The 25,558-nt window shown below is 42.4% G+C and overlaps 1 protein-coding gene across 2 annotated transcripts in view; it reads right to left on the reverse strand.

Moving 5' to 3' along the window:
- Positions 1 to 3,920: 3,920 nt before the first annotated feature.
- The window catches only part of PPP1R16B (protein phosphatase 1 regulatory subunit 16B), a 72,264-nt gene continuing 50,626 nt past the window's right edge, over positions 3,921 to 25,558 (reverse strand). The window contains exons 7-10 of one of the 2 annotated variants that reach the window (XM_040437372.1): positions 18,826 to 18,901; positions 14,699 to 14,828; positions 7,662 to 7,812; positions 3,921 to 5,275 (exon numbers count right to left, since the gene is read on the reverse strand). In XM_040437372.1, the coding sequence (XP_040293306.1) occupies positions 4,799 to 5,275; positions 7,662 to 7,812; positions 14,699 to 14,828; positions 18,826 to 18,901 (834 nt within the window). In that variant the 3' untranslated portion in view covers positions 3,921 to 4,798. The remainder of the gene's footprint in view (positions 5,276 to 7,661; positions 7,813 to 14,698; positions 14,829 to 18,825; positions 18,902 to 25,558) is intronic. The other variant, XM_040437371.1, reaches the window with a different exon arrangement.

Below are 25,558 nucleotides of genomic sequence, written 5' to 3' on the forward strand. Positions count from 1 at the left end.
CACCCCAAGGTATTCACTGAGGGGCATAGTGAGTCCGTGGGAGATTTTTTTTTTTTTTGCCAGAAGTTAGCAGAAATGGAAACTTTATTTTTTATTTTTTTTTCTCAGAAAGTGTCATTTTCCGCTAACTTGTGAAAAAAAATTTAATCATACATGAACTCACCATGCCCCTCCACGAATACTTTGGGGTGTCTTCTTTCTAAAATGGGGTCATTTGGGGGGTATTTATACTATCCTGGCATTCTAGCACCTCAAGAAACATGACAGGTGCTCAGAAAGTCAGAGCTGCTTCAAAATGCGGAAATTCGCATTTTTGCACCATAGTTTGTAAACGCTATAACTTTTGCGCAAACCAATAAATATACACTTATTGGATTTTTTTTTTTATCAAAGACATGTAGCACAATAAATTCTGACACAAACTTGTATAGAAATGTAATTATATTTGAACAATTTTACCCGAAAAAGTTAAAAATACACTTTTTTTGCGAAAAATTTTTTTTGATCTATTTTGATTAATATCAGAAAAACGAAAAATTTCAGCAGCAATCAAATACCACCAAAAGAAAGCTGTATTTGTGAGAAGGAAAGGAGGTAAAATTCATTTGGGTGCCAAGTTGCATGACCGAGCAATAAACTGTTAAAGTTGTGCCGATTTGTAAAAAAGGGCCTGGTCACTAGGGGGGTATAAACCTGTGGTCCTTAAGTGGTTAATGTTTTCTTTTACAGATTGCCCTATTTCGTCCTGTGTATGTAATTTGTCATGTGCAGTAAGGACTCCCTCCATCATCATTTAACCCCTTGCATCCAAGTTTGCAAATTGTTTTACCCCCCTTTCTCAGGTTACTTGAGAGCCTCATGGAACTATGGTTCTAATTATGCTGCTTTTATGTGCTGTTATGTGACATTTTATACCTTTCATTGGATTATAATTAACTCTATTGTTTCCTTGGATTACAATTGACTTTTACCTGTTTCCAGAGGATTCTACATCAAGTACTTCAAGAAAAAGGACTCAAGCCTTATTTGAGCGTATTATGATAATATTGATTGCACTAATATTTACAAGTTATGCAACGGTAAAAGCTTGCACCCAAAGAAAAGACTCAAACGTATATCTGAGCTCTTTGTCATTCATACTGTTCTAATTTTGCACTAATTTCGTTACCAGTTTACAGGTTATGTAACGTTCAAGTATTATATGCCCATTGTGTGTATTCTTTTCTAGGTGCCGCAATGTGACCGTCATGCACTTAACTTTGCACTTAACCAGATATGTAGCACCTTACTCTTGTGTGCCTTGCTTTACAGCTCTTGTTCTCTCACCCCTTTATACGGACTGCCTATCTGGACGTTTAATACTAATGGCCTACACCCGGTGTTATATACCCATAGGTACCCAGGGTAGGACCAAGTGGTAAGTCCTGGCAGGTCTAGTAACTACACGGGTAACCCCGCTGCTTCGGGAATCGTTAGAGGAGTTTTTGACCCCTGCTTCCCGTTTATTTGTTCAGGATTGCTCCCATCCTGAGGTGTCTTCCAGGAGTTTCATGGGATTATCATACCCTCCTTCTGTGACTGTCAGAAGTGCATGGAGACGCTAATACCTCCACTTCTGTGACTTTGCCTAAGGTATGGTGCCTCAAACCTTAGAGCTACATTTTAGCTACCCATAGTCACCATAGTGATTGTGCTATAAGCCATATATTTGGACTTTGGTGCAGGGAAGGGAATACAGGATAAAGCCACCCTTCCATTTGCGGGCATTCCATTACATAATGGCGGGATTACAGAGTAAAGACACCCCCATGCTTCCTTTGGTGTTTAAAAGCCAGAACACTTCAAAGTTAGTCAGTAGTGATTGCTTAGTGCAGACCTTGGTTACTGGTTATACCGAGAGGGAAACTGTTACTTAGGACACCCTACTCATGCGGGCAGGAACCTAGGGTAGCCATTATATGCTTGTCTTTGTATGTCTTATGTGTATTCCAGGCAGCCCTTTGTATTAATTTGGGTACCCCAGAGCTTATTGCTCTTATCCCAAGCACAAGCCGAGGACTGCTTGATTCAAAGTAAGGGGGAATGTAACACCCCAGAGTTGTGTTACTACACTCCTCTACCCTGCTACTGCCCTTCAGGAGCCATTATATTGTCATTTGATGTGATTTTGATTATGTCATTCACAAATGTGCATAACACCATGTTAAGACCTAAGACAAAAGCTGTATCTTGCTTGGATGAAAGTTACAATCAGTAAAGACAAGTTTGAACTTCACCAAAGGTCTGGATCTCAATTTCTGCTGCAAATTCCTCTATTACTCCTACTAGCACCACACTCAATTTATTGCAAGTGATCCAGGAGACCAGCCGTACCCAGGTAGGAGACACCGTTGACACCATTATTATTACCATACAGAGACATTATACCACTCTGGCATTCCGAACCTGGGGCGTGAGTTATAACACCTTGGAGGGCCCTGTGACAGTACTCTGCGCACGCTGCAATTGGCATCACGAACAAACAATAGACTATTATACCTCTATCCTGACCCACTGCATTATTTGGCGTCCGTGTAACCGTACCACGGTCCTGCTCATTGCAACTGCGTCATGTGATCGATTCAGACTTAGGTTAAAGAAGACACATAACATTTCTTTGTTAAAACCGACTTTATTACAAAAGGAAAACGATGCAGAATTTATTAAATTTCATTTTAAAGGTTTTTTTAGGTTTATATTCTCAAAGTGCAAACTGTCAGAGCATATATGGGTTGATCCTCCACTACCATACTCATTCCTGAGACATGCTGCAGTCCACACAGTATTGCTGTACATTGGAGGTCTCCAACCTGTCACAAAACTACAACTCCCAGCATGTCCTGACAGCCACGCTGGGAGTTGTAGTTTTGCAACAGCTGCAGTAACCTCTACTGTTCATGATCACATCCCCTGCTTTAATCCGTGTGAGATACATGCACAGTAGTACTTTGTGGCCACTCATTTCCATGATCATCAGGACTAGGTAGTCATTGGCACTGCCATCTTGAATTGCACAGCTTTACCACTCATCATGCTCTCTGTTCTGCATATGCCAATGTTTGTCTTAGAATACTTACAATATTTTTTATATACAACTTTCCATATAATACATGTACAGAATTATGTAGCTCTAGAAATATTCCCTGGGGTGACCAATCTTATTAGATAGAAGTCAGCCTAACACGTGTTCAGATTCCCGGTTCCCCTATACATAGGCACACTTGGCTGAGAGTCCATGAGCCCTCAGCCGCTGGCGGGCACCTCTGCTGGTGGCCTATCTTCCCTGTAAACATAATGATAAAGCATGTTGAAATCCAACTGCCCAATCCTTCTATCCCCTGACATATGCTATTGAGATGCCCCATGCACATTAGATGGTCTACAGAGGTTGCTGAAAACAGGTTAGACCAACATTCATCGAATGTGTATGGCCAACTTCAGTTTCTATACAAAATTTACATATGATCAGTCACTAGAAGGGTTGTCTTGTGCAGACTTTGCTGGCATATTGCATGGATGCCTGAAAGGTGGGGGTCTAACTGCTGCAATCTTCACTTTAAATGAAGAAGAAGCAACACTAGGGTGGACATTTTACAAGACTGAAGGTCCCATACACCAGTCTTGATCCTCTGTGCACCGTAGTGAGAGGCACCTAATTTATTAAGATGCCTCTTAATAAATTGGGTGCATCTCTGCCCTTTTGTGTGCCAGAATCTCAAATCTGCACCATCTAGGGGTTGGCATAGACTTGAGCTATAAATTCCACCAGTTTTCTAGTGTAGGTTATCGTAAATCTGGTAGGACACGATAGGCTCTCTCCCTTCCCACTTTAGAAAACTGTTGAGAACTCAAAATGTCGCAAATTATGGTGCAAAGCTGGAGTGCACCATAATTTGTGACATTTTACGCCATAATAGTGGCATAAACTCATTGTCAAATGCCCTGGAAAGTCTCCTGTTGGATAGGCTTTATCAGAAGCCGCATGCTTTACCAATTATGGCTGTTCATGCTGCCTCTTGTAAAATCCAACCGGACCCTGACTGTGACTTCACTCTAGTCAGACCCTCAAAAACCATGCTTGGGAATTATATTGGTGCCCATATTTGTTGTCCCACAGCTATTCCAGAAATAGGTATAACAATCTGAAAATGAGAATTTAAAGATTGATGTTTAACACTGGCTTTTGGTTTGAAAGGGGTTCTGTCATCAGATATGTGGCAATCAAACTGTGTCACCTGAGACATGTCCTTGACAGTTGAATATCATGGTTGTGGTCCCATCTTTCTAGGTGCTCACGTTCTTAAGAAAATTGAGCTCCTGGGAGCAACGAGGGTGGTGTCGTTGCCCCTCGTTCTCAGAGGCTCTGCTCACTCCCACCCACCGACTGATAGGGCCAGGCAATACTAACGCCTGGCACTGAAGTCTCACGGGAGGTGATCCATCCCTGTACAGCGCGTGCACTGAACGAGCTCTAGTCAAGCACTCATTTCTTAGGTGAGATGGTTTTAGTGCAACATACCTGATGACAGAACTCCTTTAAAAAGAGTACAATTCACTGTTGGTCTATGTAAGCACCTTCATATATATGTATATGTCTGCTTCTATACAGGTAGATACGATTCCTGTGTACATGTAGCTTGACATATGTACAGTTTAGGATTTTTTACATATATATCTACACAGATCTGAATGTATACATGAAACCCATGTTCTGCGTAGAACACAGATACAGTCCTCTGCAAATATTGTATACTTGCAGTTATGACAGCCGACAACAGCGCAACATCCTGCACGCCTCTTGTCCTTCATCGTCAACCGGAGACTTTAGTCGTAAGATTGGAGGGTCTCCGCTGGTAGGTGTGTAGTATACAGAGGTCCCATTTGAGCACCACGGTGGAGTTCCAGGGTCACTAGAGTAATCTAAGCTTCCAGATCCAAGCAACTCACTAGTACTCCTGGCTAGGTATCGCCCCTGCTTGGCTGCCATCCTCTGTCTTTTTAGCTCCGATAGGGTAATAGGTGCCTGGTCCAGGATTCCCCTCCATATAGGACTTTGTGAATACGAGGACAATGAATGATTGCTGTTACCATTGGTTAGTTGGGTGGGTACTGGCGAATCAGTAATGGTTTGCGAGCAATAGAAAGGAGGTAGTGGAGAGCAGTACCCATTCCGATATGGGGTTTCTGGAAAGGTCTGTGGAGATGACAACACGGAGTTAAGGTCCACAGAATCCCTCTGTAAAGAAGATATATATGACAAATTATTGACGTCTAATGATGTCATCAGCACAAGTTTTACATTAAAGGGGTTTTCTGGGAGTAAAATATTGATGATCTATCCTCAGGATATCTGATCAGTGGTTGTCCACATTCAAAGGACCCCTGCCAATCAGCTGTTTGAAGAGGCTTCGGTACTCCTGGGACTTTTTTACACCCTAGAGCCTGGGCTGCAATACCAAGCACAACTATACAATGTATGCATGCACAGGGCCGAATGAGATCGCAGGTTGCTAATCTCTGTGCACACAGGCTGGGGCCTAGTGAAGGTCCCAGGCCTGCCTCCATTGTGTCCCAGCAGGCCATGCCTCTCTGGTGCAGCCTGCTGGGGGATATCAGTATAGCAAAGACAGTAATACATTGCACTGCAAGAACAGTACTATGTATTTTAGAAGCAATTAAAAGATCACCTAATATAGTCCCCTTTTGGGACTATTAAATGGTTTAAAAAAGTAAAAAAAATAAAAATATTTTTTTCATTTTCAAGAAAATGAAAAAAATTGCTTGATCATTTAGACCCAAAACAGGATGGTCCCCAGATATAATATTTAGTATTATATATACCTTTTGCACAGTTTATGTCTCTTTCTTTTTTAAGCTCCCCTGTGGCCAAATGTTTTGAGAATTACATAAATATTGGAAATTGGAAAAGTTGCTGCTTAAGTTTTTATAATAGCAATTTGCATATACTCCAGAATGTTATGAAGAGTGATCAGATGAATTGCATAGTCCTTCTTTGCCATGAAAATTAACTTAATCCCAAAAAAACCTTTCCACTGCATTTCATTGCTGTCATTAAAGGACCTGCTGAGATCATTTCAGTAATCGTCTTGTTAACTCAGGTGAGAATGTTGACGAGCACAAGGCTGGAGATCATTATGTCAGGCTGATTGGGTTAAAATGGCAGACTTGACATGTTAAAAGGAGGGTGATGCTTGAAATCATTGTTCTTCCATTGTTAACCATGGTGACCTGAAAAGAAACGCGTGCAGCCATCATTGCGTTGCATAAAAATGGCTTCACAGACAAGGATATTGTGGCTACTAAGATTGCACCTCAATCAACAATTTATAGGATCATCAAGAACTTCAAGGAAAGAGGTTCAATTCTTGTTAAGAAGGCTTCAGGGCGTCCAAGAAAGTCCAGCAAGCGCCAGGATCGTCTCCTAAAGAGGATTCAGCTGCGGGATCGGAGTGCCACCAGTGCAGAGCTTGCTCAGGAATGGCAGCAGGCAGGTGTGAGCGCATCTGCACGCACAGTGAGGTGAAGACTTTTGGAAGATGGCCTGGTGTCAAGAAGGGCAGCAAAGAAGCCACTTCTCTCCAAAGAAAACAGGAACAGATTGATCTTCTGCAGAAAGTATGGTGAATGGACTGCTGAGGACTGGGGCAAAGTCATATTCTCCGATGAAGCCTCTTTCCGATTGTTTGGGGCATCTGGAAAAAGGCTTGTCCGGAGAAGAAAAGGTGAGCGCTACCATCAGTCCTGTGTCATGCCAACAGTAAAGCATCCTGAGACCATTCATGTGTGGGGCTGCTTCTCATCCAAGGGAGTGGGCTCACTCACAATTTTGCCCAAAAACACAGCCATGAATAAAGAATGGTACCAAAACACCCTCCAACAGCAACTTCTTCCAACAATCCAACAGTTTGGTGAAGAGCAATGAATTTTCCAGCACGATGGAGCACTGTGCCATAAGGAAAAGGTGATAACTAAGTGGCTTGGGGACCAAAACGTTGAAATTTTGGGTCCAGGGCCTGGAAACTCCCCAGATCTTAATCCCATTGAGAACTTGTGGTCAATCCTCAAGAGGCGGGTGGACAAACAAAAACCCACTAATTCTGACAAACTCCAAGAAGTGATTATGAAAGAATGGGTTGCTATCAGTCAGGAATTGGCCCAGAAGTTGATTGAGAGCATGCCCAGTCGAATTGCAGAGGTCCTGAAAAAGAAGGGCCAACACTGCAAATACTGACTCTTTGCATAAATGTCATGTAATTGTCGATAAAAGCCTTTGAAACGTATGAAGTGCGTGTAATTATATTTCACTACATCACAGAAACAACTGAAACAAAGATCTAAAATCAGTTTAGCAGCAAACTTTGTGAAAACTAATATTTGTGTCATTCTCAAAACTTTTGGCCACGACTGTAGTATATTCTTCAGGGTGAGTTGCTTAGCAACAAATCAGTTTCCTGTCTGGGTGACTACCATTTGCTACATGCATAGATTTAGTTAATATCTATTTTTTTAAAGATTAAATTGCAACTATGGTATACAGTTATGTTGTATATTCCGCCCGTGTAGTTCATCCAGTCCTTCATTCGTTTAGACTAAGTTTTTACCCTTTGCATATCAGGGCTGCTGTCTTCCTCATCTTGAGTCCCCTCAGTATCTCCTGCAGAGACGAGGCACTGCCACACCACAGCCTCCTTCTCATACTCTCGCCTGTACATATTTGTTCTCTCCGATAAGCTGGCACGTCGTACCACCTTTCTGAAAGAAAAAAAGACTGTCAGAAAGCTACAGATGTGTGCGATATTTGTAAAATGAGTAGACTGGACGGACGGACAGATAACAGATAGAATAGATTTGTTTGCCCATATGACTGGATGGATGGATGGGCAGATAGATACGAGATGATAGATAGATAACCCCCTATATGTGTATCATATTGATATATTGACACCCATTCATTTGCCACAACAGTGTAGATAGCCACAAGAAATGGCTTATTTTAAAAAAGGGATTGTTTCCCACTCCTTCTATATTGATGGCCTTTCTTCAGGATAGGCCGTTTATATCTGATGGGCAGGAGTCCAACACCAGCGCATTCCCCCAAGGTGAACTGTCCTGCAGTAGCTCCATTGCTGGAAGTAGGTGCTGGAACTACAGAATTCTGTCCATTGTGTGAAGTGGACGAAGGTGGTTACTGAAGCTGATCGCCAGAGGTGTGGGGTGTCAGACCCCCTCCGATCAGATATTGATGGAGATAGGCCATCAATATAAAAGGAGTGAACAACCCCTTTAAGGCTAGGGCTAAATATATATGTCTCATCATGACATACAATGTAATCTTAACAAATGAAGTCCTCCTAGACATTGACTAATCTGGCCCATGGTGTCTTGCATTGCATTGAGGCCCATTGGTACCCTCCCAACATGGCCATCATCTGACAACATAATATGTGCATTGATTTCGGAGTGTTTTACTATGTAGCTCCTTCTCGTGCATCTACTTTTGATCCTGAAGTGAGCCAGCATTTACATGTGTATGTACATATGTATGTTACATACTTGTATGTTATTCCCTTCATATGAGCTGTTGTATAGAGTGGTTAACCAGCTGCATCCTATCGTAACAGGATGTTGGTTTTTATTTTGTCTTGCTCTATTTTTCAGCCAATTATACAATTATATATTGTTAGACTGGGAATACGAAGACTGACTGAATGGAGCTACGACCTTCCCCTATGAGAAACTGCTTCCTTTGTGTATCATAACAATCATGAATGAAGCATCTGTCTAAAACCTTAAATGCCAGTGGCGTTCTAGTGAAGAAAATGAGATTTATGTAGCTTGTGTTGGTGTAGAGAAGTGTAGCCTATAATAGAGGGAATACAACAAGAAAACAAGACTTGGTTCTCAGGGAAAGACTTTGGTGGCGCACAGGAAGTAGTTGGGGTATTTTAGAAGGGCTGTATCTAAACTCCATGTGACTTAAGGACCATGTGGGTATAAAGCAGCCATGGGATGTAGCAGCAGGGTAATATCAACATCCCATGCACTGTGGTAATAAAGACTAGTAATATAATACAAAAATAATAATGACAATGTTTTTGTAGGATGAGGCGCATGGTCATCTTGATCTGAGGCTTTGAATGTCACGTGACCCTGCAAAGTCACAAGGTCCTTACAGTGCATGGAGGTTAGATACTACTGTTTTAGAAGGCGCAACCTACTACCCGGTATGTGTGCAGTACCCCGGAGCAGGAGGTACAGTCAGGTCCATAAATATTGGGACATGGACACAATTCTAACATTTTTTGCTCTATACACCACCACAATGGATACACCACCACAATGGATTTGAAATTAAACAAACAAGATGTGCTTTAACTGCAGCCTGTCAGATTTAATTTGAGGGTATTTACATCCAAATCAGGTGAACAGTGTAGGAATTACAACAGTTTGCATATGTGCCCCCCACTTTTTAAGGGCCTAAAAGTAATGGGACAATTGGCTTCTCAGCTGTTCCATGGCCAGGTGTGTGTTATTCCCTCATTATCCCAATTACAATGAGCAGATAAAAGGTCCAGAGTTCATTTCAAGTGTGCTATTTGCATTTGGAATCTGTTGCTCTCAACTCTCAAGATGAGATCCAAAGAGCTGTCACTATCAGTGAAGCAAGCCATCATTAGGCTGAAAAAACAAACCCATCAGAGAGATGGCAAAAACATTAGGCGTGGCCAAAACAACTGTTTGAAACATTCTTGAAAATAAGGAATGCACCGGTGAGCTCAGCAACACCAAAAGATCCGGAAGACCACGGAAAACAACTGTGGTGTATGACCGAAGAATTCTTTCCCTGCTGAAGAAAACACCCTTCACAAAGTTGGCCAGATCAAGACACTCTCCAGGAGGTAGGTGTGTGTGTGTCAAATAGAAGTGTTTCTGGGGCTCACCAGACGGTCAGTATGGATAGAGGTGCTCAATCACCGGTACACCTAAGACCGTGAGGATATATTAAATTAGAAAAGAATTGTGATGGCACACTCGCATTTGGATTAAATTAAGGGATGTTTAATGTTATTTAAAGTAAAATATTCGATTAAGGATGATATTTATTTAAATTACATAAAAATGATAAGATAAAAATATATATAATATATGTTAAGATAGAGTGACTACTCTTGTATAAAGTCTATTGGACAAAGGTGTATATTCCAATGGGTAATGTTGGACGGGAACTAGGATTCCCTAGGATTGGAGCTGGTGTCCAAATGTTCAAAGAGTTCTTCAAAAAGGTCCTGGAATCAATAAGTATACAGTCCAAAAAGCCTAACAGTATATGTTGATTCCCTTCAGTGAAGTAGTGCTGTTCTTGAAAGGTGTGCAGTATATTCGCATAAAAAATCCAATAAATATAATATAAGACAAAGTGCCGTGCAAAAAAAAATTGGAAAAAAGTGCTCAATTGAGTAAAATACGTTGTGCACAACAAAAAAAATGTTGATTTTTTAGCATACGAGTGTTCTTAAAAATGTGTTCTTAAAAACGTGAATCATACACCATATAGATAGTCTTCATATATTGCAACGCTATAAAGTAGCTGCTGGTATGGCTACAACAATAGTAGGTCCTGTGTTCACCGGGTTTTCAAGTGTTAGAGTGTCCGCCTTTTAAAGAGAGAGCGACTCTCCTGGCAGATTTCTAATTCACTTGAATTTAGATGTAAATTGTCCCGATATTCTTATTACATATAGCTGTTATTGTAGGCAAAGTACATATGTTGTATTACGGAGGAACAGTAAAAGGTGTAATTTACTTTACCCCTCTTCAATCTGTTACGGTGTCTTCCGTTCTGCAAGGACCTGCGTGGCGTCCCACGTGATCACTTGCCTTACCATGTGATGCTGCACGTGATGGTGATGCAGCCTGACGTCACACGGTAGTTGGTTCCTGATTGGCCAATCTTCTTAGCTGTGGGAAATTTAAAAGAATATCGCGGTGGCGAGTATTTTCATCCGATGATTTTCAGTTCAATATAGTTGATTTCCTTATGGTCCTCACTGCTTCCTCTGATCAGACGCGTTTCGGGACACTTTCCGGTCCCTTCCTCAGTGGTCATTACTCAATTGAGCACTTTTTTCCAATTTTTTTTTGCACGGCACTTTGTCTTATATTATATTTATTGGATTTTTTATGCGAATATACTGCACACCTTTCAAGAACAGCACTACTTCACTGAAGGGAATCAACATATACTGTTAGGCTTTTTGGTCTGTATACTTATTGATTCCAGGACCTTTTTGAAGAACTCTTTGAACATTTGGACACCAGCTCCAATCCTAGGGAATCCTAGTTCCCGTCCAACATTACCCATTGGAATATACACCTTTGTCCAATAGACTTTATACAAGAGTAGTCACTCTATCTTAACATATATTATATATATTTTTATCTCATCATTTTTATGTAATTTAAATAAATATCATCCTTAATCGAATATTTTACTTTAAATAACATTAAACATCCCTTAATTTAATCCAAATGCGAGTGTGCCATCACAATTCTTTTCTAATTTAGTATGTGTGTCAAAGTCAACAATCAAGAGAAGACTTCACCAGAGTGAATACAGAGGGTTCACCACAAGATGTAAACCATTGGTGAGCCTCAAAAACAGGAAGGCCAGATTAGAGTTTGCCAAACGACATCTAAAGAAGCCTTCACAGTTCTGGAACAACATCCTATGGACAGCTGAGACCAAGATCAACTTGTACCAGAGTGATGGGAAGAGAAGAGTATGGAGAAGGAAAGGAACTGCTCATGATCCTAAGCATACCACCATGCTTCAGAACTCATTGGACGGAGCTTCACAGTGCAGATGGACAATGACCCAAAGCATACTGCAAAAGCAACCAAAAAGTTTTTTAAGGGAAAGAAGTGGAATGTTATGCAATGGCCAAGTCAATCACCTGACCTGAATCCGATTGAGCATGCATTTCACTTGCTGAAGGCAAAACTGAAGGGAAAATGCCCCAAGAACAAGCAGGAACTGAAGACAGCTGCAGTAGAGGCCTGGCAGAGCATCACCAGGGATAAAACCCAGCGTCTGGTGATGTCTATGCGTTCCAGACTTCAGGCTGTAATTGACTGCAAACGATTTGCAACCAAGTATTAAAAAGTGAAAGTTTAATTTATGATTATTATTCTGTCCCATTACTTTTGGTCCCTTAACAAATGGGAGGCACATATGCAAACTGTTGTAATTCCTGCACCATTCACCTGATTTGGATGTAAATACCCTCAAATTAAAGCTGACAGTCTGCAGTCAAAGCACGTCTTGTTCGTTTCATTTCAAATCCATTGTGGTAGTGTATAGAGCCACAAATGTTAGAATTGTGTTGATGTCCCAATATTTATGGACCTGACTGTATCTGCAAATGGTTTGTTCTTTAAGGAAATGTCAGGTATTGCTATGCCATTTATTCAGTATAGCTCTGTATGGTAGTGATGAAGTTAACTAACTCTAACACAGCCCTTTGCAGGAGGTTGCTAGGTGGCAGCTGGCTCCACCCCTAGCTCTAGAGTGTTCTAGGAGAGTCTGAGGAGAGAGTGGAGGGAAAAAAAGAAGCTGTTGCCTGATGCTGCTTCTTCCTAGGCAGGGAAGGCTTCAGAGACTAACAGATCTCTACATAGGAATCAGCAAGGTAATCTGCTACTACAACCATTCAGACTTTGCTGCAAGTGAGGAACCCCATTAAGACACCCTTCACACCTTGAAACATCCTGGCCAGACGTGCTATCAAAACCCTGTATTCTGCAGTCGGCATTACAGACATCATTGCCAGAGTCCTATTGCCTACCATAGATTCTACTGAGAGAGACCTTACCAAGATAGAGAAGAAAGAGGACCATAACTCCCATCCTTGCCTAAATCCATACACTGCTGTCTGGGAGAGAATTGCACTATGTACAGTTCGAACAGTGTTTTGCTATAGTTGGATGTACTACAAGTCCTATTTTGCACTACAGTAAAGAGAGGTGTTTTTCTATCTCTGGCCTGGTTTCCTGACCCCTACACCATGCTCTGGTCATTGCACTCTACACGCCCTGCTGCTTCTTCCTAGGCCGGGAAGGCTTCAGAGACTAACAGATCCAGCCAAATACCTAACATCATGGGCATTGCAGCTACCCTCAGGTAGGAGCCCCAGAAATATGATGTGCCTCGAGGGAAGAAAGGGTGCCCTCTCCTTGCGCTGCACTGGCCCTTTGGAGCAATGGTGGGAGGAGAGCCACTGTGATAGACTATGTTATAACAGGAGCCACTATCACTCCCATCCTCTGCTCCAGCTATTCAAGGGCTCGCTGCATGTGTGCTGAGCAGAGAGAAAAACATGAGAAAGTGAAGCATGGAGCTGCAAGGAGATATAGGAAGAGGAACCGAGAGACAAGAGGCTACAGTGAAAGAGATGGGTAGCTAGCAGAGTCCATATGTTGGTTGCATCACTTTCAGATGAATGCCGTACTATGGATCTGAGAGACAATAAAGACAGAGCAGGCAGTGTGGGTGATACATGTCTATAAGGATACCGAGTCAGCAACAGCAGGTACTAGGTGTATCCAACCACGAACAAAGTGCAAGTGTTGAAACGAAGTTCAGAGACTGTCATTATACTTGTAAAGATGTATTATACCCCATCAATACAAGGTCAACTCAGGTCCCAGATAGTTCCACCAATTGTATCATTTTACATTCGCCGTTGGCAGCCAGAGGCCAGCCATGAATGACAAGTCATTCGGGAAATGGCCTTCTGAAATGTCTAGTTTATAATGAAGTGAAGGATTTGGACCGCCAAACAGAACAAGATACCTCCAGTCAAAGTTTAACATCTGAGTGGGCTCCTGAATCATGGTGCTTCCTGGAACAAGAAGTAGCTGTCTGACAGCCATATTAGCTCTCATAGGACTTCCTTTTTTGCCACTCGATCACCCAGGTCTCTGGAACAACCACTCAAAGTAAGAAGAGCCATGTTTGGACTGAATCTACACATGTCCTTGTATCAATGGCTTAATATTTATTTGCCCCTACAAAAGTAGCTGTTTTTGTTGTACGCTGAGCATTGAATGGGCTGGCTAAGGTCAACAATAAAGGGGATTTCCTGGATTTAGACATTGATGACCTGTCCTCAGGATACAGCATCAATATCGGATTGGTGGGGATCCGACATCCGGCACTCCTCACTGATCAACTGCTTGCAGCAACCTCCAATGCCGGACACAAAACAGTGGATAGAGCTGAAAACAGAAGGCACCATCCTGTGTGTAGTGGCTGTACCAGTGTGCCTCAGCTCAGCTCCTATTCACATGAACTGATCTGCAGTAAGCCAACCTTCTGCTTCCGGCTCCGTCGGAGATCGGATGTCCGATCCCCACCATTATGATATTGATGATCTATCCTGGGGATAGGTCATTGGTATCTAAATCCTGGAAAGCCCCTTTGATATGGGAGGTCATTACAGCTCTGGTTACTGGGTGAAAGTTAGTAATACCAGTTAGAGGACTGGTATTGAGGCTGGTGGAGAGGGTTCCTATAAGGTAGTAGACAGGGAAGAAGCCATTTTATGACTTAATAACCAGGTACCATATTCTTACTGACCCATGACTCCCTGTGCTGGAGCTCCGGCGACTCAGAGAAGACTTGTTTTTCTGCTGAGATTTCATTATAAGGTCATGTTTGTGCTTCAGCTCTAGGAGCAATGAGCGGAGTTCTTCGTCCTCACATAGATCTAGGGACAGAATTACAATGACATATATGTGAAGACACATTACAAAAGGGGCACAAGCAAGGAAACCTTTTATTCATGACAGTACAGGATATGAATAGTTCTTCCCACCTAATCTTGAAAATGGAGGCTTCCTGATAAAGATGTATTTTAAGGCATGATCAAAAAAATCTAAAATAGGTGATGCCAAGATGATGAGAAGCCAATGACTAGTGATGAGGGAAGTTATGAAAAATTTGATTCAGATGCTTCGCCAAATTACTTAGTCACAAACCGCATTCCTTTGTATGAGGCAGGTGCAATGACGGGGAACAGCGATCGCACCCCCCCCCCCCCCCCCCTTTATTGATCGTGACAGCCACTCCAAGAGCAAATGGATGAGGTAAGTATGTTTTTTTTTGCCCACCATTTCAGGAAAAATAGATTTGTTACCACGAAACATGAAGAAATTCGGCTTCGTGGCGAATTGAATTTTTCCTGAAATTCGGATCAAAGTCAATTTGTTTGGCTTCGATTCGCTCAACATTGCCAATGACCATGGTACCTGCACAACAACTTGTATCCAAAATACATAATTGTTGTTATATATTTCTACACGTGTCCAATCATGCCTATACATTTCCACCTGTCATCGCTTTGTGATGCCTTAGGGTACTTTCACACTTGCGGCAGGACGGATCCGACATGCTGTTCACCATGTCGGATCCGTCCTGCGGCTATTTCGCCGTGCCCCCGGGCCGCCGCTCCGTCCCCATTGACTATAATGGGGACGGGGGAAGAGCTCCGGCGCAGCACGGTGGTGCACGGCGAAAGGCCGCCGGACTAAAATTACTGCATGTCAGGTTTTTTAGTCCGGCGGCTTTCGCCGTGCACCGCCGTGCTGCGCCGGAGCTCCGCCCCCGTCCCCATTATAGTCAATGGGGACGGAGCGGCGGCCCGGGGGCACGGCGAAATAGCCGCAGGACGGATCCGACATGGTGAACAGCATAGAGCCGCGCTCCTGCTCTAACAGGCCAGACCATCAGGAGTGCCAATCTGGGCTGTTTAACCCCTTACATGCTGCAGGCAATAGCCCCCACCGCAGGTAAGTGGTGACAGACTTCCACTGTCTCCCATCGGCACCCACAAATTCCGATGTGTGTATAGGCTGGCTGGGGCATGGTATAGGCCCCAATCCAGCCTTGAGTATTTTCCAACAGCCTCTCTGGCACAGCCTGCTGGTCAATGTCAGTATAGTACTGACATTAAAATGCAATGCACTATAGGGATAGTGCATAGTATTTTAAAAGCAATCAAAATATTGCCTGTTATAGTTTCCTTGTGGGACTATTAAGTGGTAAAAAAAAATGCAAAAAAAATACACTTTTTTTCCTCTGAAAATACGCTTTTTAATGAAAAAAATTGCAAAAATAAAATCTGTTTTGTATCGCCACATCCGTAACGACCTGCACTACACTATTATTATGTAAATTATCCCCTATAGTGAATGCTGTAAAAACAAAAAGGCAGAATTGCTAATTTATTCTTAGTCACCCCCAAAAACATTATAACAAGTGATCAAAAAGCGTGTATTGAAAACCAATAAAAAAGTTTAAATAAAAAAAATAAAAAAAATAAAAAAAAGCGTAATTTACCCCAAAATGATACCAATGAAAACTACAAGTCATCCTGCAAAAATCAAGCCCTCACACAACTCCATAGAAAGAAAAAAAAAAAAGTTATAGCTCTTGGGAAGCCGCGATGCAAAAAGATTTTCTTCTTTTTGAAAAAAGGGGTTTTATTGCACAAAAAGTAAAAAAAATATACGTACTGACCCAGAGAATAAAGATATTATATTATTTATACCGAAAATCAACCGATTAAACTCCTTAAAATTTATCATGTAAAAACTCAGTGGCAGTATTGCTATTTTTTCGCATCTCCCTCCCAGAAAGAGTTAATAAAAGTTAATCAGAAAGTTATGTGTACCCCAAAATGACACTATTAAAAACTGCAACTTATCCCGTAAAAAAAAAAAAAGCCCTCATACAGCTACATAGTCAGAAAAATAAAAAAGTTATAGTTCTTGGAAGGCGACAATGAAAAAAGGAAGAAAAAACGCTTGGTCAGTAAGGCCCAAAACAGGCTGGTCACTAAGGGGTTAATTAGTTGTAAAAGTAATTTGTAATTTACTTTCTGTTCAGTTGTGAGATATTCTCTTTACTTCATTATAATGGCGCCCCCTGGTGTTTAATCTGTATAGTAACATGCACATGCCCTTCTACTGAAGTGGACGTAAATGCTCAGTTCTATCTTTCAAATGCCACCAGTCCTAATTACTATTACAAGCTTTGACACAGAGAGAGAGAGCTGATGCCAAAAGGACACACCCCTGAGAAAAGACACACACCTTTAGCTTTGATAGGGTGAGAGCTGTGACAGAAAGGACACACCTCCTGAGAAAGGACACACCCCTGAGCTGCCAGCCTGAAGAGAATCCAGCATTATTGGAGAAATAAATGCGGGAAGCTCTAGATCCATGTGAGGTACAGGGCTGGTCCTAGCTTTGTTAGAAACAGATTTTCATGTACTATATGATGTCTGATTTTCATTTTTTTTTTTTACATCAATCATGGCATAACTCCTTAAAGGGTTTGTCAAGTTTTCTGATATTTATGACCTACCCTCTGCATGGGTCAGCAATATCAGATAGGCGGGGGTTCATCTCCTGGCACCCTTCCCAATCAGCTTAGCCTAGGCCGTGTGATGTCACTTTCATCGGTCACATGGCCTAGGTGCAGCTCGGTCCCATTGAAGAGAATGGGGCTGAGCCGCGATAGTAAGCACAGCCGCTATACAATGTACGAGTTGTGCTTGGTTTGTTGAGAGAAGGCCGTGGCACCACTGTGAGCACTGGTGCCTTCTCAAACAGCTGGGTGTCGTACCCCTAATGATCACCTACAGAAGATAGGTCATCAGTTAAAAAGTATATATATTTTTTTCAAGAATAGCAACAAAAGTTTATTTAGTAATTGCAAAAATGTAAGGGCGCAAAATAATAATAAATCACATTTGTCTATATACAGTATAATGTAGAAACCCTTTTGGTAAAAATTCTCTTCAGACTGAAAACGATTGTCAATTCATAGTGTTGAGCGAATCGAAGTTAACGAAGTGGACTTTGATCCGAATTTCAGGAAAAATGTGATTCTTCGCAAAGCTGAATTTCCTCGCGCTTCGTGGTAACGAATAAATTGTTCCTGAAATGGCGTTAAAAAAACAAAAAAAATATATACAGTACTCACCTCGTCCATTTGCTCGCGGAGAGGCCGTCGCGGCCACTCCGTCATCAGTGATGACGTCACCGGGCCCGGCCAATGTAATGACGTGGTGATGTCAGCACGTGCGAGATTTGGATCATTTTCTTCAGTCAAGATGGCCACAATAGACTCTCCGCGACCAAATGGATGAGGTGAGTATGTATTTTTTTTGTTTTTAACTCCATATTAACCCCTGAAAAACCTCAATGTAACTGTCGGAAGCGTTGAACGCAGCATCTGAGGGGTTCAATGACGGGGAGCGGCGTGATCGCTGTTCCCCACCATTGCGCCTGCTAGATACAATGGAATGCGATTTGTTACAAAGTAATTCGTAATTCATTTAATTTCTTTGTGAAGTTCGGCGAAGCAGCCGAATCAAATGTTTGATAATTTTGCTCATCTCTGTTCATAGTTCATTAATCTGGATATGTGGCAGACAAAGAGGAAAAAAGCATTTCTGTACAGGGTAGGTTCACACTGAGTTTTTTGGAGGAAGGTTTGAGGCAGATTTTTCTGCAGGTTTTTAAGAAAAAGCAAGAAGTGGATAGTAAAGGATTCAGAAATATAAAGGAAGGATTATACTTTGCCTCCCTGCTGGAAAATCTCCCACAAGACCTCCTTCAAAACCCCGGTGTGAACCTACCCTATGGGTGCTCAGAAGGAATTACGAAGAAGGGTTTGTCCGTAAAAGCCAAACTCACCAAGAGGAGTTTCATCCAAGGAAGTCTTACTGCTCAGACTGGCACCATGTGACACTAAAATCTCAGCCACATAAATCTGCAAAGGAATTAGAGAGAATTTAGGCCAATCCCATTGGAAGACGATGTTAGGGAAGGTTCACATTTACTTTTGTCTTTATCAGAATTGTACACTTAAGAAATTAAGGTAAGTTTCCTTTCCATCTCTCAGCAGATACAAACTGCTTAACAAATATCTGCACCCAGATCAAAGACCACAGTCCACAGTAGGAGATCCTGTGGCTAACTGGAGCTGGGCCCAATGAGAAGGGGGAGAAGCCTGCGAGAGATTGTGAAAAGGAAACTCCTCGAACCATGAACCAGCTAATGAGACAGAGAGAGGAACAGTACAAGCACCCAAGGAGCCCACCATAACAGGTGCCACCTCTTAAGTTGAATTGTGCATAAAATGGCCTCTTGGTCTGTGTCTGAGCGCAGTTCCTGGTACATACACGCTCATAGTCTATTTGATGTACTATAGAAAGCAATTGTGGCAAAGAATGGAGAGGCACTCATAGGGTAATAATTGACAAGAGTAATAAGTTGTGCTCACCTTTTTGTGTTGTGCAAGCATAGGCACAAGACTAGTGTAGGCGTGTGATTAGACAGTGGTCGGTGCTGCCAGTATTGTTCGCTTCTCCCTTGTAGGGTTGCCAGTCCTCCAGAGGAGCAACGCTCTCTATATATACACATGTACATGTGATTGCAGCTAATGTTTTTTTGCCCCCTGCTATACGTGCCCCTGGGTGACTAATCTCACTGTCTACATATATATATATATATATATATATATATATCTATATACAGTACAGACCAAAAGTTTGGACACACCTTCTCATTCAAAGAGTTTTATTTATTTTCATGACTATGAAGGCATCAAAACTATGAATTAACACATGTGGAATTATATACATAACAAACAAGTGTGAAACAAAGTAGCCACCTTTTGCTTTGATTACTGCTTTGCACACTCTTGGCATTCTCTTGATGAGCTTCAAGAGGTAGTCCCCTGAAATGGTTTTCACTTTACAGGTGTGCCCTGTCAGGTTTAATAAGTGGGATTTCTTGCCTTATAAATGGGGTTGGGACCATCAGTTGCGTTGAGGAGAAGTCAGGTGGATACACAGCTGATAGTCCTACTGAATAGACTGTTAGAATTTGTATTATGGCAAGAAAAAATCAGCTAAGTAAAGAAAAACGAGTGGCCATCATTACTTTAAGAAATGAAGGTCAGTCAGTCAGCCGAAAAATTGGGAAAACTTTGAAAGTAAGGGCTATTTGACCATGGAGGAGAGTGATGGGGTGCTGCGCCAGATGACCTGGCCTCCACAGTCACCGGACCTGAACCCAATCGAGATGGTTTGGGGTGAGCTGGACCGCAGAGTGAAGGCAAAAGGGCCAACAAGTGCTAAGCATCTCTGGGAACTCCTTCAAGACTGTTGAAAGACCATTTCAGGGGACTACCTCTTGAAGCTCATCAAGAGAATGCCAAGAGTGTACAAAGCAGTAATCAAAGCAAAAGGTGGCTATTTTGAAGAACCTAGAATATGACATATTTTCAGTTGTTTCACACTTGTTTGTTATGTATATAATTCCACATGTGTTAATTCATAGTTTTGATGCCTTCATAGTCATGAAAATAAAGAAAACTCTTTGAATGAGAAGGTGTGTCCAAACTTTTGGTCTGTACTGTATATATATATACAGTTGTGTGAGTGCACATACACATTCCCTTAAGGCATTCCTATTATAACCATTATTAAATCCACTATTATAAACAACAATATAATAAATAACAATTCACAACAAAATGACAACATAAACTCAATATATTCTTCTCTTTATAAACAAGATTTTATTATATTTTTTGACAATTTTGATACATTTTATTTTATTTATAACATATACTCAATACATTTCCTTTTCTTTGAAAACATGATTTTATTATTAAATACCTTTCTGACAATTTTTGATACATTTCATTTATGGTTTATTTATTATGTTGGCTTGCAAAGCCAACATACTGTTATTCGATAGTCAAAAAGCGTTTCAGCTTATTATTATTATTCTTAGCCGCGTTTTCTATACGCTACTCCTCCTACAGTTTTGTGGCTACATACCCCAAACTTTCTACACTTCTTCGACCTATAGCGACTCGAGTTGCTTGTGCTTTTATAAGTGATCCCACCCCCGGGGCCCCCGTGGCGGGCCCCGGAAGCTCGCTTTTTTCCCATAGACTTTGACAGGGTACATTTTCAAATCGCTCCCACTCGCCAGGCTTTGACGCTAAAGTCACCAAACTTGGGTCACTTAGTCATGGGATCAACCCGAAAATTTTTGGAACATTTCGGGGACCCCGAAAAGTGGGCGGGGCCACACAGAACCAATCAAAATCTCCCCATTGACTGTAATGAGACGTTCAAATTGCTACTCCTCCCACATTTTTAGGAGTACAAATTCCAAACTTTGCAGACTTGGTCGGCACCCACCCTAGTACCTTGCTTGTGCTTTGTTAACCGATCCCACCCTCCGGGCCCCTGGGACGGGCCCCCAAAATCCACGTTTTTCCTATTGACTTTGACAGGGAAAATTTTCAAATCGCTCCCAGTCGCACAGATTTGAAACTAAAGTCACCAAACTTGGGTCACTTAGTCATGGGGTCAACGCGAAATTTGTTAGAACATTTCGGAGACCCTAAAATGTGGGCGGGGCCACACAGAACCAATCAAATTCTCCCCATTGACTATAATGAGATGTTCAAATTGCTACTCCTCCCACAGATTTAGGAGTATAAATACCGAACTTTGCACTCTTGCTCGGCACATACCCGAGTATCTTGCTTGTGCTTTGTTAACCGATCCCACCCTCCGGGCCCCTGGGGCGGGGCCCCGAAAACCTCTTTTTTCCCATAGAGTTTTATTGGAAAAATGCAAACGTTTGTCACTCATACAGCTTCGGAGTGAAACTGACCAAACTTGGGTCACTTAGTCATGGGGTCAACCTGAAAATTTATGTCACATTTTGGGGACATTAAAAAGTGGGCGGAGCTACAAACAACCAATCAGATTTTCCCTATTGACTTCAATGAGAAACCTTTAAAAAGCTGTCATTCTCACAGTATTTAAGCCACAGCACCCAAACTCGGCAGGGTGGGTCAGTGTGTGACAAAGGTTAAAATTTATAAAAAGTGGGCGGAGTCTACAACGGCCAATCAAATTTTAGTCAGCTGTTTTAATAGGAAAATTTAAAACTGCCGCTGCTCTTAGACTTTTATTGGCACAGTCTTCAAACTTGGCACGGTTGGTCACTGGAGGACTGGGATTCAAATTAAAAAAAGTGGGCGGAGACACCCCGACCATTAGGTGCACCCACTCCGACCCTTAGGTGCACTCATCCTAGTCATTAGGTGCAACCACCCCGACCCTTAGGTGCAACCACCCCGACCCTTAGGTGCAACCACCCCGACCCTTAGGTGCAACCACCCCGACCCTTAGGTGCAACCACCCCGACCCTCAGGTGCAACCACCCCGACCCTTCGGTGCAACCACCCCGACCCTTAGGTGCAACCACCCCGACCCTTAGGTGCAACCACCCCGACCCTTAGGTGCAACCATTCCGATCCTTAGGTGCAACCACCCCGACCCTTAGGTGCAACCACCCCGAACCTTAGGTGCAACCACCCCGACCCTTAGGTGCAACCACCCCGAACCTTCGGTGCAACCACCCCGACCCTTCGGTGCAACCACCCCGACCCTTCGGTGCAACCACCCCGACCCTTCGGTGCAACCACCCAGACCCTTAGGTGCAACCACCCCGACCCTTAGGTGCAACCACCCCGACCCTTAGGTGCAACCACCCCGACCCTTAGGTGCAACCACCCGACCCTTAGGTGCAACCACCCCGACCCTTAGGTGCAACCACCCCGACCCTTAGGTGCACCTACTCCGACCCTTAGTTGCAACCACCCCAACAATTAGGTGCACCCACCCCGACTCTTAGGTGCACCCACCCCGACTCTTAGGTGCACCCAATTATTAAATTTATTAAATTATTAAAATTCAAATAAGTGGGTGGAGCCACCAACAGCCAATCAGATTTCAAGCCAACATCCTGTGGTTTCTTCAGAAACGACACCTTCTAGTTATTATTTATTATTTGTTATTACGGTGACTCCTAAAAGACTTCCTGAAAATATCCTGCTATATACATATATGTATATCTATCAACATGATTTTTATTATACTACTACCAACACTACTATTATTTTATCAATTTATTTATATATCATACACAATCTTTGATGTTATATATCCCAACCTTTCACCCATGTTTTTTTTTTATGGAACTTGACTACCTTTTAGACTTCAAAAAGGAGTATTTATAACTCCGAAACGTGTTGTCACCTCTATACATAAACAATAAAGGAACTATCTACAACTACCTGAGATCATATCCTTGCGCCAAGAAGTATCGAAAAACGGTGGATAACAATTACTCCACACCCTTGTACTATAGAAAGGGAAGTCCCAATGGAGACTTGTACCATACAGCAGTCCAGAAGTATTGCAGTGTATTATACCAGGCATAAATCTATTAGAAGTTAAAGTCCCCTAGTAGGACTTGAACAACGCATAGACTCTCCTTAGTTGGATAACATCTACTAGCAATTTCCTAAGCTCGATAATCAGTATCAGCGATCTGCAGACTTGGTTCAGCACCACCATTGATCGCCTAAGTTGGATAATCATCACCACCACTAATTTTCTCTACTGAGCTGGATCACCACCACCAGCAAACTCCTAGACTGGATAATCACCATCACCAGTGATCTCCTGAGCTGGATAATCACAACCACCGGCAATTTTTGAGCTGGACAACCACCAACCCCAGTGTCCTCCTGTGCTAGATAACAACCACCACCGGTGATCTCCTGAGCTGCATAACAACCACCACCAGTGATCTCCTGAGTTGGACAACCAGCACCAGTGATCTCCTGTGCTAGATAACAACCACCACCAGTGGCCTCCTTTGCTGGATAACAACAACCAGCAATCTACTCAACATCTGCTCTCCAAAGAAAGATTTGCTCAACATCATTTCCATTTGCAGCTTCTCTCCATAATGGTATTTCATAAAAAAAAAGAATTATCCTTCCCTTCCCTACTTTTACTTTTGTATAGCTTGACACTTGGACAAAGGTTTTCTTTTAATATCCAAGAATTGTTCTTATTTCCAAGCTTGTTTTATTCTCTGTGATTTACTGTATATCGTAGAATATAAATAATAGCGTATGCCATACTGTACATGCACGAGAGTCACACAACACCCACCCAGTGCCATATGGCGCCAACAGTACCATACAACAAAACAAGGTCTGTCTGCTTTCTGGAAGTACTAAACAAATTCAATAACCCCTTGAGGACCAGGGCATAGTTTTTTTCCTTCCTGTCTTCTGAGTCACAACATTTTTAATTTTCAATTCACGTAGACACGAGGGCTTATTTTTTTGTATTTTTATGGCATTTATTTTTATCATATCCTGTATTGGAAAATGGAGAAAAATGGTCTGTGGGGTAAAACTGGAAAAAAAAGACAAACCAGTTCCACCATGGTTTTTCGGGCTTTGTTTTTACATCCTTCATCTTGCACTATGAATAACATGACAACCTTATTCTGTGGGTCAGTGCAATTACAGAGATACATTTATATCATTTTTATTATGTTTTACTTCTTTGTTGACATCCATAACTTTTTATATTTCTGTCTACAGGTCTGATTGAGGGCTTAATTTTTGTGGGACTTATAATTTTTAATTCAGTTTTTTATTTATTATGTTTTTGGTAGATTCTGGACTGTTCATGTGCTGCCCTTCATGTGCACTGTGGTAGCAACAGGGGTGCTGTGAGAGGGCACTATGTGACATCAAACGTTGTGTGACTGTAGCCTTCCGCAGAGCAGTGACACTGGAGAGTGCATCACAATGTTCAGACAGGGAGAGGAGGAGGGGGGATATAATCTCCACCAGAAACCAAATCAGAAGTTATGGGGTGTTACCGTGTGTAGCGTATACCCACCTGCTGAATGTGTGGGTCAGTCATGGCAGCCGTGGCAGTCATTGGGCACAATGCACTAAAAAATTGTGCTACATTAAAATGACTGTGTTAGCCAAGGAGATGGCTGCAGGGAGAGGGGCTGCCAGCTACAGAGACTGCTTGACAGAATTAGAGAGCAGGTGGAAAAGAGCCTCTTCGCATAACAGAGAGAGAGTGGTTTAAAAAAAGTCCCCTCACAAGAGAGCCACTGATAGAAGTCGGGTCCAGAGAGTGATGGAGCTGAAACAAGAGCCTGTGAGGTGCTGTATGATGGCACCTTGTGCATGGAGCTGGTAGATATGGAGATTCAGACTGGTGGGTGGAGGTAGAAGACTACTCACAACCGGCTTGCCAAGAAGAGCGTGCCTGTCCTGTGAGTCAACCCCCGAGGTTCAGAGTGGTGGGTGGAGTGAGGAGGCCCAAAAATAGTGTGGACAGACGGAGCTCAGACAGAAAGAGAGACCCAAAGCTGTGTGTGGCAGTACTGTATTCAGGGGCACGGTATGGGTGGCAGTCTGTATTTGGGGGGCACTGTGTGTGGCAGTATTGTTTTCAGGGGAACTGTGCGTGGCAGTATTGTATTCGGGATGGGGGGTGCAGGCAGT

The sequence above is a fragment of the Bufo bufo genome, chromosome 6, assembly GCF_905171765.1.
Source record: "Bufo bufo chromosome 6, aBufBuf1.1, whole genome shotgun sequence".
NCBI lineage: Eukaryota > Metazoa > Chordata > Amphibia > Anura > Bufonidae > Bufo > Bufo bufo.